The sequence below is a fragment of the Numida meleagris genome, chromosome 16 (genome assembly GCF_002078875.1).
Source record: "Numida meleagris isolate 19003 breed g44 Domestic line chromosome 16, NumMel1.0, whole genome shotgun sequence".
NCBI lineage: Eukaryota > Metazoa > Chordata > Aves > Galliformes > Numididae > Numida > Numida meleagris.
Window position 1 is genome coordinate 8,100,353 of NC_034424.1, and position 15,613 is coordinate 8,115,965.

A 15,613-nucleotide genomic window follows, 5' to 3' on the forward strand; every position below is an offset into this window, starting at 1 on the left:
CCCCCCACGCCTACCCTGCCGCTCCCAGCTCAGCGCTGGGGCAGACAGACACTGCCATCCCTGGAAGAGGCACTAAAAACCAGCCAGAGAAAAGCCACATACGTCGAAGGCAAAGACGCAGAGTTCCTAAACGCCTTCTCCAGGTGTCATGGCGCACATCATCCCCCTTCGCCTCCTTCTTCTCAAATAATCCCTGGGAGGAGCAGCCGCATCCCTGCACGCCGCTCCTCTCCCGCAGGCCCCCGCCTTGCGCAGGGTACGTTCGCGTGAGCCCTTCCACATGGCCCCCATCCATCACTGCTCTGCACCCGTGCCCTTACATGGGCAAGGCAGGGGGAGAGCAGCTCCGGCCCAAAGGAAATCCTCTATTCCCCTAAATGACAGCTCCCTGTGTAAACATTTACCCAGATTTCCCACGAGGTAGGGAAGCAAAATTTAGGTTCTTCGTACCCTCTGAGCAAATGCGTATTTGCTCTCCAAACATTCCTTTCAGGGCTTTCGCAGTTAACTCCTTTCTTCCTGACTGCGAGGGGCTTTGGGGACGCTCACCCACTTATAAAGGATGAGGGGGAAAGTGCAAAGACATCCACACACACACACCTGGGGTGGCCGAGAAGATGGAATTTCTCTCCACCCATTTTAAACCATCCCTCGATCTGCAGAGTGAGGGGGAAACAGAAACAGCAGCTGATCTCAGAGGGGCCAGCACTGACCAAGTCCCCTGAACGTGAAACTTCAGCAGAAGGCACAGGGCGTTCTGCACACAGCAGAGCTGCAGCTGCACCAGGCCAGGGTCGGGGGCCAGGGCAGCCCCATGGGCAGCGTGCAGGGTGGGCACACAGAGCTGGAATGTGACAGCATTGCAGCCTCCACAGAGCCAGGGGGGTTACAGACACATTGAGCTGTGTAATCATAGTTAAAACCCAGGCTCTTCGGAAAGACAGCGGAGAATACCTTTGGACAAGTGTTGTATGTTAGATGAGGATAAATTACACCGAGCAGTACTGTAGAATAAATAAAAAGGAGCAATTGCTGCTGTCTGAGCTTGTTTTCCTGCGTTCTTACAGCCCCAGTCCTCCACCAGCTGCACCCCCAGCCCAAACCTGCTCACCCACAGCTGTGCTCCATAACCTCATCAAGGATGTGGCTTCTGAAACACACCACGCACAGGTGCACCACGAGCAAAGTGGTTCCAGGGGGTGCACTACAGCTCCACTGCCACACCGGAACGCTTGAGACCCCTAGACAGGGGGACAGACAGACATACAGGGAGACAGACGGATGGCATTTGCACATGTGGGTGGCCCTGACCCAGTCCCTCTGGGGGCACTGCACTCCCCTGTTTGCGTGGGGCATTGTGCCTCTGGCAGAGGACAGCAGGGGGTGGTGATGGGGTTCCAACTGCAGGAACCAATGTTCAGCAACTGCGCGTTACCCTGCCAGCAGCAATGCTCTGAAAGTGAGAGAGTTTACTGGCTACACTGTTCCATTTTTCCTATCTAGTCTCTTAGGAATAAAAGGCAGTGTCCCTAAATCACAGCGAGATGTCAACAGCAAAAAAAAAAACCACCACAGCTGTCCAACTCCGGGCGCCAACCCACGAACCCGAGTCCTTATCTGCCAACAGAGAACTGATGCACTCGCTTCATCTGCTGTGTTAACATCTGATGAGCGTGACAGCCAGAACTGCCGTGTGGATAAATGCAATCGGACAGGAGATCACATCACAGAGCTGCCAGGAAAAGCCGGGGTTCTGCGGCAGCAACGCTTCCCCTGCTCGATGGGCGCCTGCTGCTGCTGGGCACGCAAAAATGGCATCGTCTGCTGTGACCGCGTGGAGCAGCTCTGCCCGCAGCCCCTCCCTTGCCCCAACCATCGTAACTTCGGCACAGAATCCACCCAACGGCGGAGCCCGGACCGGGACGTGCCACGCGCGGCAGTGTGCGAGCTTCTCCCGCGTGTGCACTGCGCGCTCCTCGGGCTTCGGGGCTCGGCCACGCAGCGCTCCGCCACCCGCCTGCGTGCCCAGGGGCCGAAATCACCGCACAAACTTTGAGCCGCGGGAAGGAACGAGGTCTTTCCGTGCACCGAGGGTCCCGACGCGGCCGTCCTCGTTCTTCCCTTACCCTTTCTTTCCCTTCCCCTCCGGCGGTGCCCGTTGCCCCCCCCCGGCCCCATAGCCGTACCTGTGCGCGCTGCCATCGTCGTAGACGAAGGTGCGGTTGGTGTAGCACTCGGCGCAGACGGCGGCCCCGCCGCCCGCCCTGCCCTCCGCCGGCGCCGCGGGTTTGTAGATCCCCTGCAGGCTCCGTTCCTCGCCCGAGAACGGCATCAGCGCAGCGGCGCGGGCGCCCGGAGGGGCGAAGCGGAGCAGAGCATCGGCGCCCCGCGCTGCCGGAGCCTCCGGACGGGCGCTGCCCCCGACGGACGCGGGCACGGGCGGCGGCGCGCTCCCGGTGCCGGTGCCGCTCCCGGTGGCGGCCGCCCATCACGGCGCGCCCCGCAGCAGCCCGCGGGCCGGCCGGGAGCTCCGCATGCCGGGAGGGGCGGCGGCAGCAACAGGTGCCGGGAAGTTGGGAGGCGGAACGGGGGCGGGAGTGGTGTGCCCTTAACGCACACCGACACGGCTCGGCTCGGCTCGGCTCGGCTCGGCTGGGCTCAGCTCCCCTCCCGCCGTGCCGCACGCTGGGGGAGGCTGTGGCACTGCTCGGTGTGGGGCGGGGGCAGGCACGGCGCTGCTCCCTCTGCCGGTGCCCGCAGCGGTCCCGGCACGGCACGGTTCGCACCGCGCTGCCACCTGCCGGCCGCCCCGCCGCCTCCCCCCGGGGAGAGGGGTGGGTTTCTGATTGTTTTATTTTGGTTAGGGCCGCGTCAATATTTGTGCCGGGCGCCGGGCCCGGGCCGTGCTGCGCGGCCGGCACTGATCTCCCGGGGGGGCCCCGCTGCCGTAACACGGCCCCGCCCGGGCTGGGAGCGATCGCTGCCCCCGGGAAAGGGGTAACGGAGCGGGCCCGGAGCGCGATGCCCTGCGCGGTGTCACCGCTGTGCCGCAGCCCCGCTCCTTCCCCAAACGCTCTCCGGGTTTAAGCTTCTTCCCATGAGCAGACTTTGTATTTCTCTCGCAGCATCCCTCCCTCCTCCTCCCTCTCCATATGGGCTCTCCTACACTCGCAGTCATTTGAGAGAAAAGCAATCCGTGCCGCCTGTGCCATCCGTCCATGTGACGCTTCCTGACCCAACGTGCTTTTAAGAAGGAGAAGTTATTCTTCATTCACTAATTGCCTCCCATTAGCGGGTGCAAAATGTTAATGCGCAGCGCGGCGAGGAGAGGGGGCGGCGGCGCAGCAGTGACACGCGGTGAGCGCAGGCTGGGGGAGGAATTACTTAAAATTACGGTGGGGATGGGAAGGAAAAAAGAAATGAAGAATGAAAGAGAAAGAACCAGAAGGGGAAAGCATCCCCACGCGCAGGGACCTGAGCCGGGAGCGCGCAGCTGCACCGCGTGGAGGGGGTCAAATAGAGCCAAGGGAGCCAGAGAGCCAACGGGACCGCGTGGGCGCTCACTGCCTCCGGGCTGAAGGTTGCCCCACACCGTGTGGACGTCTCAGTGACAGCTGGCACGACGTCCCACGCAGTGTCTGTGCCTAAACGGTGCCGGCTGCTCCCATCCGCGCTCCCTGCCCCTTCCCAGCCCTCAGCAGTGCTTCCATCCTGCATTTTCTCTCCGTGAGAGCTGAGTGCCCTCTCTCCCAGCACTGGCACTGCCCGGAGATGCTGCTCCTCCCCTCCTCCAGCGCTTTGCTAACATTAATAGAAATATTTACTTCTCTTTGGAAAGCCATTCCGGCTCCAGCCAGCACTGCCCCATACATCTTCCCAGCAGTTGCAGTTTAATGTAACCTCGAGTCATCGTGGGGCCACAGCGCTCAGCCCTGCGTGGAGTCTCACTGCGGGAGCACAGGGGGCACAGCCCGGGCTGGGGGACAGCTCTGGATCTTTGTGCCTGGAGGAGCAATAAATACATCTGTGGGAGGAGATGGCGGGGATGAGTCAGAGGCAGGGAGAGAAAGTCATCTGGTGAGGAACAAAGGAGCCAAGTCCAGCACACCTCGGTGCTCCGGAGCCAAGCAAGGATTGTGGCTGTGCCTCAGCTCTCCCATAACTCAGCTTCGTGCATCAGTTAATGCTCTCTCCATTCAGCTGATATTTAGTTCTGTGTTTCTGATGCTGAACGCAGCACTTAGAGAACACACAGAGGCTTTGAGCTGTCTGTATCGAGAAACACAGCGGGAGATGGTTGTCAAAGCTGTCATTGAACTCAAGAAGCAATAATCAAACATACACATAGAGAAAGATAGAGCTCTGTAATTCCAAGACTGACGTATGCAAAGAAAGAATGAATGCCGGGAGCTTGGCTACAAAACATATTTTCAATGTAGTCAACTGAGTCAAGTGAGCCATGAAATAGGAAAACGATGCCCTTATCAGGGCACGGAGAGGCTGAGCTATTTGTCAGCACTCCGGTTTGTTGGCTTGTTTGTAAGTTTTCTGCCTTCATTTAACAGCCCGAGGAACATCAAATATCAAAACCCAAATGAAAGAAGTGCTGTTAAGCTCTATAAAACCATCTCCTCCATCACCTCCCCAGCTTCGTGGAGAACTCAGGGTGAAGAACTGCTTGCAGGAGCTGAATCATGTCTGTCAGCAAAAACAGTGCTATTAGGTGACTAAGACCAAAACTACCGTCTTCCCCTATTTATCACAACTGATGCTGTTATTAAGACCCAGAGGAGCCCCTGTGCAGTCCCTTGTGCTCTCCGCACACAGGGAGGTGCCCAGACCTGAGCTCGGCCCCTCGAGGACCTGGAGTTCCCTCTTCTGGAGGCTCTTGAACCTCATGAGGAGCAGGGTTTCCCCTCAACACAGATAAAGCTCATCAGTCGAGCCATAAGGAGCAGCTCGGGTTGGAAAACAGCAATCTGTATGTATTTTGGATGTACACGTGGCTGCTCACAACTAGCCCTGCCACCGCCACGCCGAGCAAAAGGCCTCCAGCACTGCGGGCACCACGCTGCGCGTAATTGCAGCGGGCTGAGGCACATGTGGGGCTTATTATTGTTTTAAAAACGCGCAATTGGGAAAGCCAATATTTGTAGTGGAAGCGGTTTCGAATACCAGTGTTTATTTGCTTATTAAATAGTTTAGCTGGAGACTGAGCATCTTCAAAGGAGGAATTTTTTTTTTCCTCAGAACGGGTATCTGGGGCTGGAGTGCTGTATTATTATACACGACAAATATTTCCTCATCAGCTTTTTATTCCGGAGAACGCATTTAAGTGACACTTCCCATGCAGACAGCTTGCCAAGCTTCAAAGCACAGCTCTGCGAGGACCAAGGGGACTCAAGTCTACTCCAGTCAAAGCCAGAGCCCAGCGGGCAGCCAGGAAAGGTCTGGGCGATCCTGAAGCTCACGGTGGGGCACTTTTCCTACCACAATTGCATCAGCTGCCCCAGGAGAAGGTGGGACTCTCTTTGCCCACAAAGGAAATATTCTAAATAATAATCAACAGATCATGTTTTGCCTGTGGCTCTACACCACGTTTTGGGGCGTTGCGGGGATGACCCCCAGGTGCCACCAAAGCACCAACACGTGCTGTCCTTTAGAACTGTGGGTGACACGGGGTGGGCAGAGATAGCACAGCTCCACAACGCAGCCATGCTGCACCACTGTGCCCCCAGAGCGGCTGCACTCTGCCATTGCCCCGAGATCCCGCAGACATCACACAAACCCCTTCTGAGTGTCAACAAAGAACAGAGGGAAAGGCTAGAACTTGGCTTTGTGTTTGGTGCAGCTGCAACACAATCGGCCTCGGGATCATCTTTCCTCCCAGCAGCAGGAGAGGTGAAGCTGTGCACGGGTACGGGGCGGTAACCCAACCCTGCAGCCCCAGATAGGCGCTGCCGCCCGAGGGGACGCTGCTCCGGGAGCTGCTGCCCACGGCCATGCAGGTGGGTGCCCAGGTGTGGGGTGTGGGTGCAGCACGAGGCTGCGAGGTGTCCCCTGCCAACTCAGGGCCGGCACTGGGTGGGGAGCAGCTGGGCCAGCAGCACCATGGGGAGCAGGAGGGCTGAGGAGTGACCCTGGGAAGAGATGGGGCTTGGTCCTGAGTGATACAGCCCAGTTCTATGGGGTAACAGTTCCCCTTTCCCCTCTTACCCCATCTCCCATGGTTCTGTCAGATCAAGTAACAAGGCTCTCTCCAAAGAGGCAAACCGACCTTACAGGTCCTTCATTAATATCTCATGCCTTCAGTAACAAGCTAAAACAGGCAGAAAGCGTTCAAATATTCAGTTATTCCTCAGCATTTCCACAGGTGGATGCACAGAGATGAGACCTCTAACCTTCAGCCCATTAATGTCCACCTCAGCTTGAGCTCCCTGCGTACCACAAGGTTTGTAGGAGGTAAAAAGCTGTAGACTTTATAATAGACATACAGATCTACAAGGCACAGTTCCATTTTCCCCGAATGCATCATAAAACGTACTATGGACGCGCTACGACACAAGATCCTCAGCACCCAGGTGTGTTTCTTCCCCAGCTGTGCAGACTCCGGACCCACCAGTGGTGCTTCGTTCTGTTCAACGTCCTGCTGTTCCACATGCTGCTTTTCGGGGCAGACCTGCTGGAGGAATACTTCCTGCGCTCATTACCTCTCTCTTACAGCGACGCAAAGACCCTGGAAATCAGGGAGCGGGCCAGGAAGCTGGACATGGCCCCGCTGAAGGCCAACCTCTCCGGGTCTTACGCTGTCAGCAGCGCAGCAACGTGCTCCGATCAGGAGATATTTCTGCTTGTTCTCGTCTGCAGCAGCCCAGGAAACAGGACAAGGCGCAACGCCATCAGGCAGACGTGGGGCAACGTGACGGACACCGGGGGTTACGCTGTCCTCACCTTGTTTGCTTTAGGAAAGCCGGCTTCGGCAGAAGCCCAGCTGGAGATTGATGAAGAGTCTCAAAAGCACAGGGATATAATCGAGGGCAGCTTCATCGATTCTCCTGCGGCGCAGACGCAGAAGATGATGATGATTGTGGAGTGGGTGGTGACATTCTGTCCTCACGCAAGGTTTACTCTTAAGACAGACGAGGAAATGTTTGTCGGCATTCCCAGCCTGGCCGGATACTTGCTCAGCTTAACGCAACTCGAGGACGTCTACAGCGGGAGGGTCATCCATCAAGGGGTGCCTGACAGAGACCCCCAGAGCCCCGGCTTCGTTCCCATCCATCAATACCCAGAAGAGTTTTACCCGGATTACTGCGATGGCAGAGCCTTCGTCATGGCGCAGGACGTCGTGCGCAAGGTGTACGTGGCTGCCCAGGAGGTGCCGACTTCGGTGCCCACCGATGTCTTTGTTGGGATCTGTGCTAAGAAAGCTGGCATCGCTCCCATTCACAGCTCTCGCTTTTCCGGAGAGAAGCACATCAGCTACAATCGATGCTGCTATAAATTCATTTTTACCTCTTCCAACATGAAAGAGGATGAGTTATTTAAGGACTGGAAGGAAACAAGCGATGGGAAAGACTGCTCGCTCCTGGAAACGTACTACAGCCTGGTGTCCTGCCGGGTTCTGACCTATATTGATAAGTTCAAACAGTTTAACTTAGATAGAATAAAAACCGAGGCTTTCCATTTCTCTGATTAAAATTTAACTTTTGTGAAGGAAGCCTGTATTTTCTTCCAACGCTTCTTCTTTCTTACCCTTCACACGTTCAGTAATTTCCCCTCCAAGTTAGCTCTTTTCTCTTCAACAACAAATGAATTATTAATGTTATCATGTTGCAGTAGCAAAAGCATTGGATATATTCTAGCTGCGTGCCCTTGTACATATGTATGAAGCAAATAAAAAAAAGAGTGCTCAAAGAAACATGGTCTGCATCGAGTGCTTTCCTTTGTACACAAGATACAGCACCAGCAACATGTAAACCATCTGGCTACAGTAAGAGTGCATTGGCGTGTACTGAATAGATGTGGATAACAAGGGGTAAGATCCGAGCTCCAAGCTCAACAAAATGAAGTGCACGTGCATACAAATACTTGTTTGGCACCCCCGTGTATATTAATACATTTGGCACATGTACCATGCAGAACAGATGTTAATGACTCGACACGGAGAGCAGCTTTCGTAAGCAACAGCTGAAGACGTGCACAGAAGTGACTCACAAATTGCAGAAAAGGTTTATATTGATTTCCTTTACTGAGATTTTAGTATACAGCTCACATAAGCACAAGAAGCCACCTGGAATAACCAAGCTCAACCCCAATACAAGTGCAAAGTTCTACATTCTTTTCCTTTTTAGTGCTTTCATGTTTTTCTGTACATGGAGGCTCACGCGGCTCCCTCAGCTCACAAAGGAGACATTACATACTGCATTTCCCACCAGCAGATGTTTATTATGCACACTAGCATGAAGGTGTGAGAAGTAGCATAATGTTGGATGACAACTTTTTGTACATATTTGATCATAAATAACAGAGCAGATCACCTGCATTCAGATAGTTTATTAGACATAACAGATTTTCCTCAACTACCCTGCTTCTCTGAGCCCATTCAGTTCCTTGCCAGCAATGTTCTCTTGCCAGCAATGTTTTGGCAGGCAATGCTATCATCCCTGCTGCAGCCCGAACGTACAACAAGCAATAGAAGAGTTACTGCACGACTAGATTGATCATCTCACTTCACTTGGCAGAGCGAGGACACCAGGCAAGTACTTTCCATAGAGGCACAGCTGACAACACACGAAAACAAGCCCCACAGTAATCATTTCATGTTATTATGCTCCCTCCACTTTGTACTCAGATTTACGTCCCCAGCAAAACTAATGCAAACCTTCTGTATAAAGCACATTGTGATCTTTGTTCATGGACCAACACATCAGGGGTGACTGAAGGACTGGTGGTCCAGCTTGTCCTGTACCTCATCTCATCCATCATCTTCAGAGGAAGATGAAGCCTCATGAAGTACTGCAGTTATATTCTAATTCCGTTCATGCGCTTAAACATGAACACTTTATGTTCTTACCTCTTTTATTCCAACTCAGGCAAATAAAATTGGTACTTTTCTTTAAATAACGCTTACATTAAAACATTAATCTTCAATAAAAATAGCGTAAACAGTTTAAGATTTGGTTCTGAAGCAGACTTGTGGCTGGTGCTCCTTTTCAGCAAAGGAACCAAGCTGCCAAAGCCACAGCTAACGAGACAAAGCTCCAATTTGGTTTTATACATCAGCTTACTTCTGTTTGTTTAAGGGTTAAGTGTTTGTTTCTGTGATCCTCTGTATAAAATGTAAACAACACTTCGGACTCATTGAAACAAGACTTAAATTCAGGCAACCTGATCATAGAAGAGAATCCAGTTTGTACTCCCTCGTGTGGACAGAATGTTACCAGTTTATTCTTACCAAGTTTGTGACAGAACTGTGGCTGGCTAAAAGAATATTTTCTATGCAAGTGCCAATCTTGGCAGATATAAAAAAAATATTTTTTTAAAAAAGAGAAATTATGGCAGCATCTGAGGTTACAAACCCCAACAATTTTTTTGGCTTTTTTTTTTTTCCAAGTTGTACTATGATCTACTAAGAAAACATGATAAGAACTCCAAACTCACAACAGTTTAAGTAAACACTGACAGCTTCAGCAAAAGAAGACACAGTCAGCAGTTAACAGAATGCTTACTGTACTTACTTGTCTCAGGACAGTGCTTAGGAAATTTCTGCCATGAGATTCCATGAAAAGTTACATTGTGCCCTTTAAGTATTGATTTGCTCTCATGACCCTCATTTCCAACAGAGTCAAAGTGCTTCATGTTCCTTTAAAGAGACACTCAGACAGCTCCTGTGCAGGGAATCTTTTACATCGTACATCTTAACACCTAATTCAGTAACGTGGTTTGTAAGAAGGGGAATTGAAACATCAGTGACATTATTCTGCTCCTTCCACAGCTGTAGTAGAAACTGCTTTAACATAATAAGGGCCTTCATGCAAATAAGCCCTAAGCCTCAAGTAATACTGATTTCCAAAGATTTCCACAATCGTTTTAGAGTTTACAAGGGCCTTAACCAGTTCATACTTGGCATCCTTCGAAGCTTTGTCAGGTTCCACAGATCTGTCTACAATGTATTCCACAAACCCTGGACTGTTGAGCATCAACTTCTGGGCCCAAGGTTGATTTGCAATAGCCTGTACGTGAAGACAAAAAGAGAAGGAAAAGTCATCTTACTTTTAAAAACACCCCAAATCCAGTTGTACAGTAACACAGAATGGAAAAACTTAAATGGGATATTCATTCTACACAGTAATTACACAATTACCATCCAAACAACAGTATTTATCACTGGAAACCAAGTACAGGTCAGTGCTTCTCTACCATTTTAAGTGAATTATCAAAGCAGTGACCTACTGCATGGCTTTTTAAGAAAGATATTTTCGAATTAAAGTTAATTATAAAATAAGCACTGCAGACATGACCCATTTGCTACATTTTTAAAATGGTGAATGCAAGTGGGACACGTTGGGAAAGCCATTATTTCTGACTGCTTCAGGGCTTCAAAAAAAAAGAAAACCAACAACAACCATTCGTGACTTCACTGAAAAACATGAGACTGTACAGCAATACAATTCACAACCTGATCTTTAATAAAAGAAACTTACAGTGAACACCCTTAAAGCTCCACAGTGGAGATCGGGGAATGGCTGAGTACTGATGCTCCTGAAGAGTTCCAGTGGTTGGCTGGACAAGGATGTGAACCATGACTCAGTCATTCTTAAAAGGTCTTCTGTCTGCTGCTCTGGCTGCACATATCACAGAAATGTACAGATAAGAAGATTTAGTTAGAATTATGAATAGGGCTTCACAAAAAACAAAAACCCACCAACCCAGCACACAAACTTACAGGCAAGTAGAGAAGAGATGAAACAGCATCCAAGCATCGAAGCCGCAGCTCCGTGGGCGCATTCTTTGCCTGGTGCCCTATTTTGTTTAACAGATTCTGAAACCTGCTTCCTTTGAAAGTAAGAAAACGGTACCTTGAGTAATTCAGGCAGACCTTAGTAAAAGTACAATGTTACTAATTAGTTACATTATACAACACTTCTACCAGCTGATGCGGTCTATAAAGCCTGAGAAAGGATATCTTGATCCACTGTAACAAAAGCAGTGTAAGATTCTCTTTGCTTCATACAGACCTACAATGGGTGAACCCAAAGCATTTATGTTCATTCTGTGGACTATCCAGAGATTTCCCGAAGCAAAGTTATTTGTCACAGATAACCAAAACATCTCAAGAAGCTTAGACCCTAGTGCATCTGTGATTAGAAATCTCCAATCCCCTTCTACAATGGCTATCTGCTCATGCTTATTTTTCACTTAAGTTCTTCACTTCGGGACTAGCAGCAAAAGAAAAAAAAAAACCCAAAAACCACAGAACCTACTTTCAGTCATCTGAACCATTTTATATGAAGAAAAAAACTGCAGCCTTTGAGAAAAAGAAGTCTCATTGCATTATAGTTCACATTTTTCTCACCCTGCTGAGAAGGCCATGAGATAAGGAGAAACAAAGGAATCTAAAATTACAAGCCTACTGACGGTTTCTATAATGCAGCTCACTAGAAAAGAGTGACTCCAATAACACTTGTGACACCAGAATTCTAGCTGCTAGACATTTCAGTCTGCCATGCCTGACAAGGCAATTAAAAACCACCTTATCTGCTACACTGCAGCTATTTGAAGAGACAACCTTGACTGCTGAATGTGTTTTTCAACTCTTCTCTGTTACACTATTATCAATACACTTTTTTATATTATAATACACAGGGAAAATTTTATTAAAGAGAAAGATAATACTAACTAGCTTTCTGTAAAACCTGTTTGCCTTCCACGCTTGATCCCAGGATTCCCAGCGTGTCCACAGCTACTCCAATCATGGTTGGATCATGACTTTCTGCCATTTCAAAGACTTTTTCCAGAAAGACAGGATATCGTTCACAGATCTGCTGTGGGCTGTCCACAACAGCCAGATTTCCAAAAAATTTAATAAATCCTAATAGAACAAGACAGCAAGAAAAAAGTATTCAGAGGGGAGTAACAACAGCTTCTGTCAGAACAAAAGTCACATTAAGTAAGATTGTTTCACTGTCAAACTGGGGTTATTAAATGTGAACACTGTGAAATGCATCAGAAAGAGCACAGAACTAAGGAACAAGCGAGTACTTGGGAAGCTTCAGGATATACTAAATAGCACCACAACTTGGACTGTTCTTTCACAATTTTGGTGGGAACAAGTTTTCTACGATGTGATGTATTCATTTCCTAACAGCTACTTGATTCATGATCAAACTGCTCTCACTTAAATTCTTAGAAAACCTGCAGTAATGCATAAATTCCAAACATACTCTGCAGTCCATCCTAATCTCACCTCTGCTACCCACTCGAGATAAATCAAGACTGTTCTTCAGCATTTTGAGCACATCCAGTGTGAGTTCTACTATCCAAAAAATTCAAGGGCTTTTGAAACAGCTTAGCAGTCCTCTCAGTTTAACGTGTAATGCTTGCAAGGGGTAACCATGGGAAATAGGAAATGCATGATGTAACCTGGTAAGTAGAAGCCTGAGAAAGGATCAGACTCTGCACCAATGATGATGTTAGAAATTTTATCAATGATTCCTTGTTGAGCAAGATACTGACGTCCATGAGGAGTATGTGCCAGTGAAGTCACCATCTCTATACACGTAGCTCTGTAACAGACAAACAGTTTGTTTAGTTTTCTTCGGTTGATCTTTAAAGCATATAGAGATTAAGAAAAATACACCTTTTCTAAACTCATATTTAAAAAAAAAAGAAACAACAACAGCAAAAAAAAAATAAATCACTCATACAAAACCACAACTGTTTGATGCTTCAAGCTCACTCAGCTATCTTCTTTAGGTGTCACTGGAAAGCATTTGAGGTGCTTTTATACTGCAACCCAGCATTACAACTATCACAGCATACTGGGGAAATTTCATCTCGTTTCTCAAAGTTACAAACCCAGAATTTCATATTCAAGGCTGTTTAAGAAGAAAGCGTTTCGTAAAAAGGTTTGAATGAGAAACAAATCCAAGTGTGTTTAAGGAGGGTTATTTCAAGACCAAATACCACCATTTTAGCAGTCTGGGAAATCTCAAGTTCACTATAACATACCTGACCAGAACATCATCTCCAGTCAACTCTCCAATTAAGTCTGATATTAATCCACTGTTTGCACAGTAATTGAGTGACTCTGCGGACACTGAAGAAATCTCAACAATTAACTAAATAAAAACACAGGAAAAAGTTATATCAACATTGCAATGTTAACAATCCATAGTAACGACCAAATACATCTTATAACGCAGATTAACCCCACAGATTAATCCTATATATGTTAAATATAGTTTAACCTTCTCATAATTAATCTAAATGCTTGCCTGAAACAGGCTCATATAGAGTTGCAAGTTGACAGCACACATCTGGTTTCTTTTCATGCTGTCTTTTCTTCAAAGAATGAACTGCCATCCCCATTAAGCTCTAAATGGCTAAACTGCATTATTCCTCCTTTGCCGTGCATATCTAGACTGACACACTATTCAGCATCACTGCCTCTTCCCCATACTTGAGTTTTCAACAGCTCTTTATGTACAGCAGTGCTGTACTCCTGCTCCCTTCTTGCCTTGACAAAACATAGACATGAAGAAAACTCACATAATTGAAAGGACAACACTGATGCCATTCCTACCTCATACACTCTGTACCGAACAACATCATTTGTTGCCATGACATTTTTCAAGTCACTTAACAAGCTGCTCACAAACAAAGCCTCTAAGCCATCTTGTGTCTGGGCTATTCTTGAGAGAGATTTGATGGCCTGTAAACAAAAACAAATGCAACAGTTGCTTGCTGTAAGAACAACACAAAGGGAAGAAAATCCAGGATGACCAGATTTAGTCTCAGTGCTCTTTACTAACACATTAAATCATGCTACTTGTCTAAGAATCGTAGTTCTCATTCGTTTTTCAATGAGAATTACTGTATTGCTGACAAGGCTAGTTACAGTTACTGTGATCCAAGCCTCTGGCATCAAATGTGGGCCTCTAAGTTCACTTGAACACCAAAAGTTACTGGAAGAAAACAATTCTGGGGAAATGTTTTTAATCACATCTAAGTAACTTCTGGACTTAAGTCACTTACATGATTATAATGTCTTCCAGGCAATATTTCATTAACAAGGAGCTCTTTTTTCATTAACAAGGAGCAGAGGCTGCCATTTCAATAACAGTAGAAAAAGCATTCTGCGCAGCATCCGCATCCATTTGCGGGGGAAGAAGAAAGCAACACTTACCTCTTTAGCCACTGCTATTTTCTCTCCACCAATGCAACTTATTATCTGCCGTAGTAGTTCAGGACTGTTGAGGATTTCTCTAACAGCATCTGAATTTTCAACAATTCTCCCAACCTAATGGTAAAATTAAATAAAGATACTGAATAACACCAAAACAGACCTTTTCCCCCCCCATAAGGACTGGATCAGTCCCATGATTCTATGATCAGACACCCACACAAAGTGAATCACCATTTTGGGAGGCACTCAGAACTCAGCAGGCCAACGCCCTGAGCAGCCTGCAGCAAGCTGGCCCTGCTTATAGCTGAGGCTGGCCCTGAGACTGCCAGAGCTCCGTCCCAAAATACAGAATCACAGAATGCCTCATGTTGGAAGGGACCTGAACAATACAGTGTTGCTGCACTTAGTTCTATGGCACCTGCTGCCAGTACTGGCTTAGAACGCCCTGCTCAGCACAGCCCGTAACAAACAGAAGATTCAGTTACAAGTTATCTCCGTCGAGAGCTTCGTTTATTACGGTTAGTAGGGATATCATGAAGCATCATGCACTGACGTACTGCGCAGTAAGAGCAGGAGCCTGCGGGATGAGCGCAGCCCAACGCGGAGCACTGTCCCGGCGGCACGCCCGTACCTGGGATATGGAGAGGATCTTCACGGAGTCGTCGGGGTGGAAGAGCCCCTTCCGCAGCTCCTCCCGGAGGTTCTGGATCACGTAGAGCGGGTCCAGGGCCTGCAGAAGCCTCTCCAGGACGGCAACGCAGGCGGACAGCTGCTCCCTGCGCGGACAGAGAGAAACCCTTCAGCGAGACCCGCACCCCGCGGAGGGGACGGGGCAGGGAGCAGAAGGCGGCACCGCAGCCACCGACGAGAGGCGGGGGTGGCAGGGCCGGGCAGCTCACCGCTCACTGGAGCTGAGGAGGGTGAAGAGCGCTGCCAGGTGCTCGTCGCTGAGGCGGGCGCGCAGGGCGGCGGGCGGCACGGCCTGCACAGCGAGCCGCAATGCCCGCAGCTCCTCCAGCGGCGCCTCCCGCCGCGCCGCGCGCTCCAGCAGCTCCGCCACCGCCTCCGCCATCTTGGCGCCGCCGCCAAACCCCGCGAGAACGCCGCCGCCGCCCCCTAGCAACGCCACCCCGTCGCTAAGGGCTCCTTTCGCGTCCGCCGCGCCGTAAACAAAATGGCGGCCACGCCCCGCCCCCTCGTGAC

The 15,613-nt window shown here is 49.4% G+C and overlaps 2 protein-coding genes across 2 annotated transcripts; one reads left to right on the forward strand and one right to left on the reverse strand.

Moving 5' to 3' along the window:
• Positions 5,098-8,090, forward strand: LOC110406886 (putative UDP-GlcNAc:betaGal beta-1,3-N-acetylglucosaminyltransferase LOC100288842). Its single transcript, XM_021413953.1, has one exon. It carries the CDS (start codon positions 6,527-6,529, stop codon positions 7,697-7,699), a length of 1,173 nt encoding a protein of 390 aa, XP_021269628.1. The 5' UTR covers positions 5,098-6,526; the 3' UTR covers positions 7,700-8,090.
• PSMD5 (proteasome 26S subunit, non-ATPase 5) lies at positions 8,542-15,515 on the reverse strand. The gene is made up of 10 exons (XM_021413952.1): positions 15,310-15,515; positions 15,042-15,186; positions 14,411-14,524; positions 13,808-13,936; positions 13,234-13,343; positions 12,646-12,788; positions 11,903-12,094; positions 10,949-11,058; positions 10,707-10,847; positions 8,542-10,235 (listed from the first exon to the last, which is right to left on the reverse strand). The coding sequence occupies exons 1-10, from the start codon at positions 15,480-15,482 to the stop codon at positions 9,978-9,980; spliced, it is 1,515 nt and encodes a 504-aa protein (XP_021269627.1). The 5' UTR covers positions 15,483-15,515; the 3' UTR covers positions 8,542-9,977.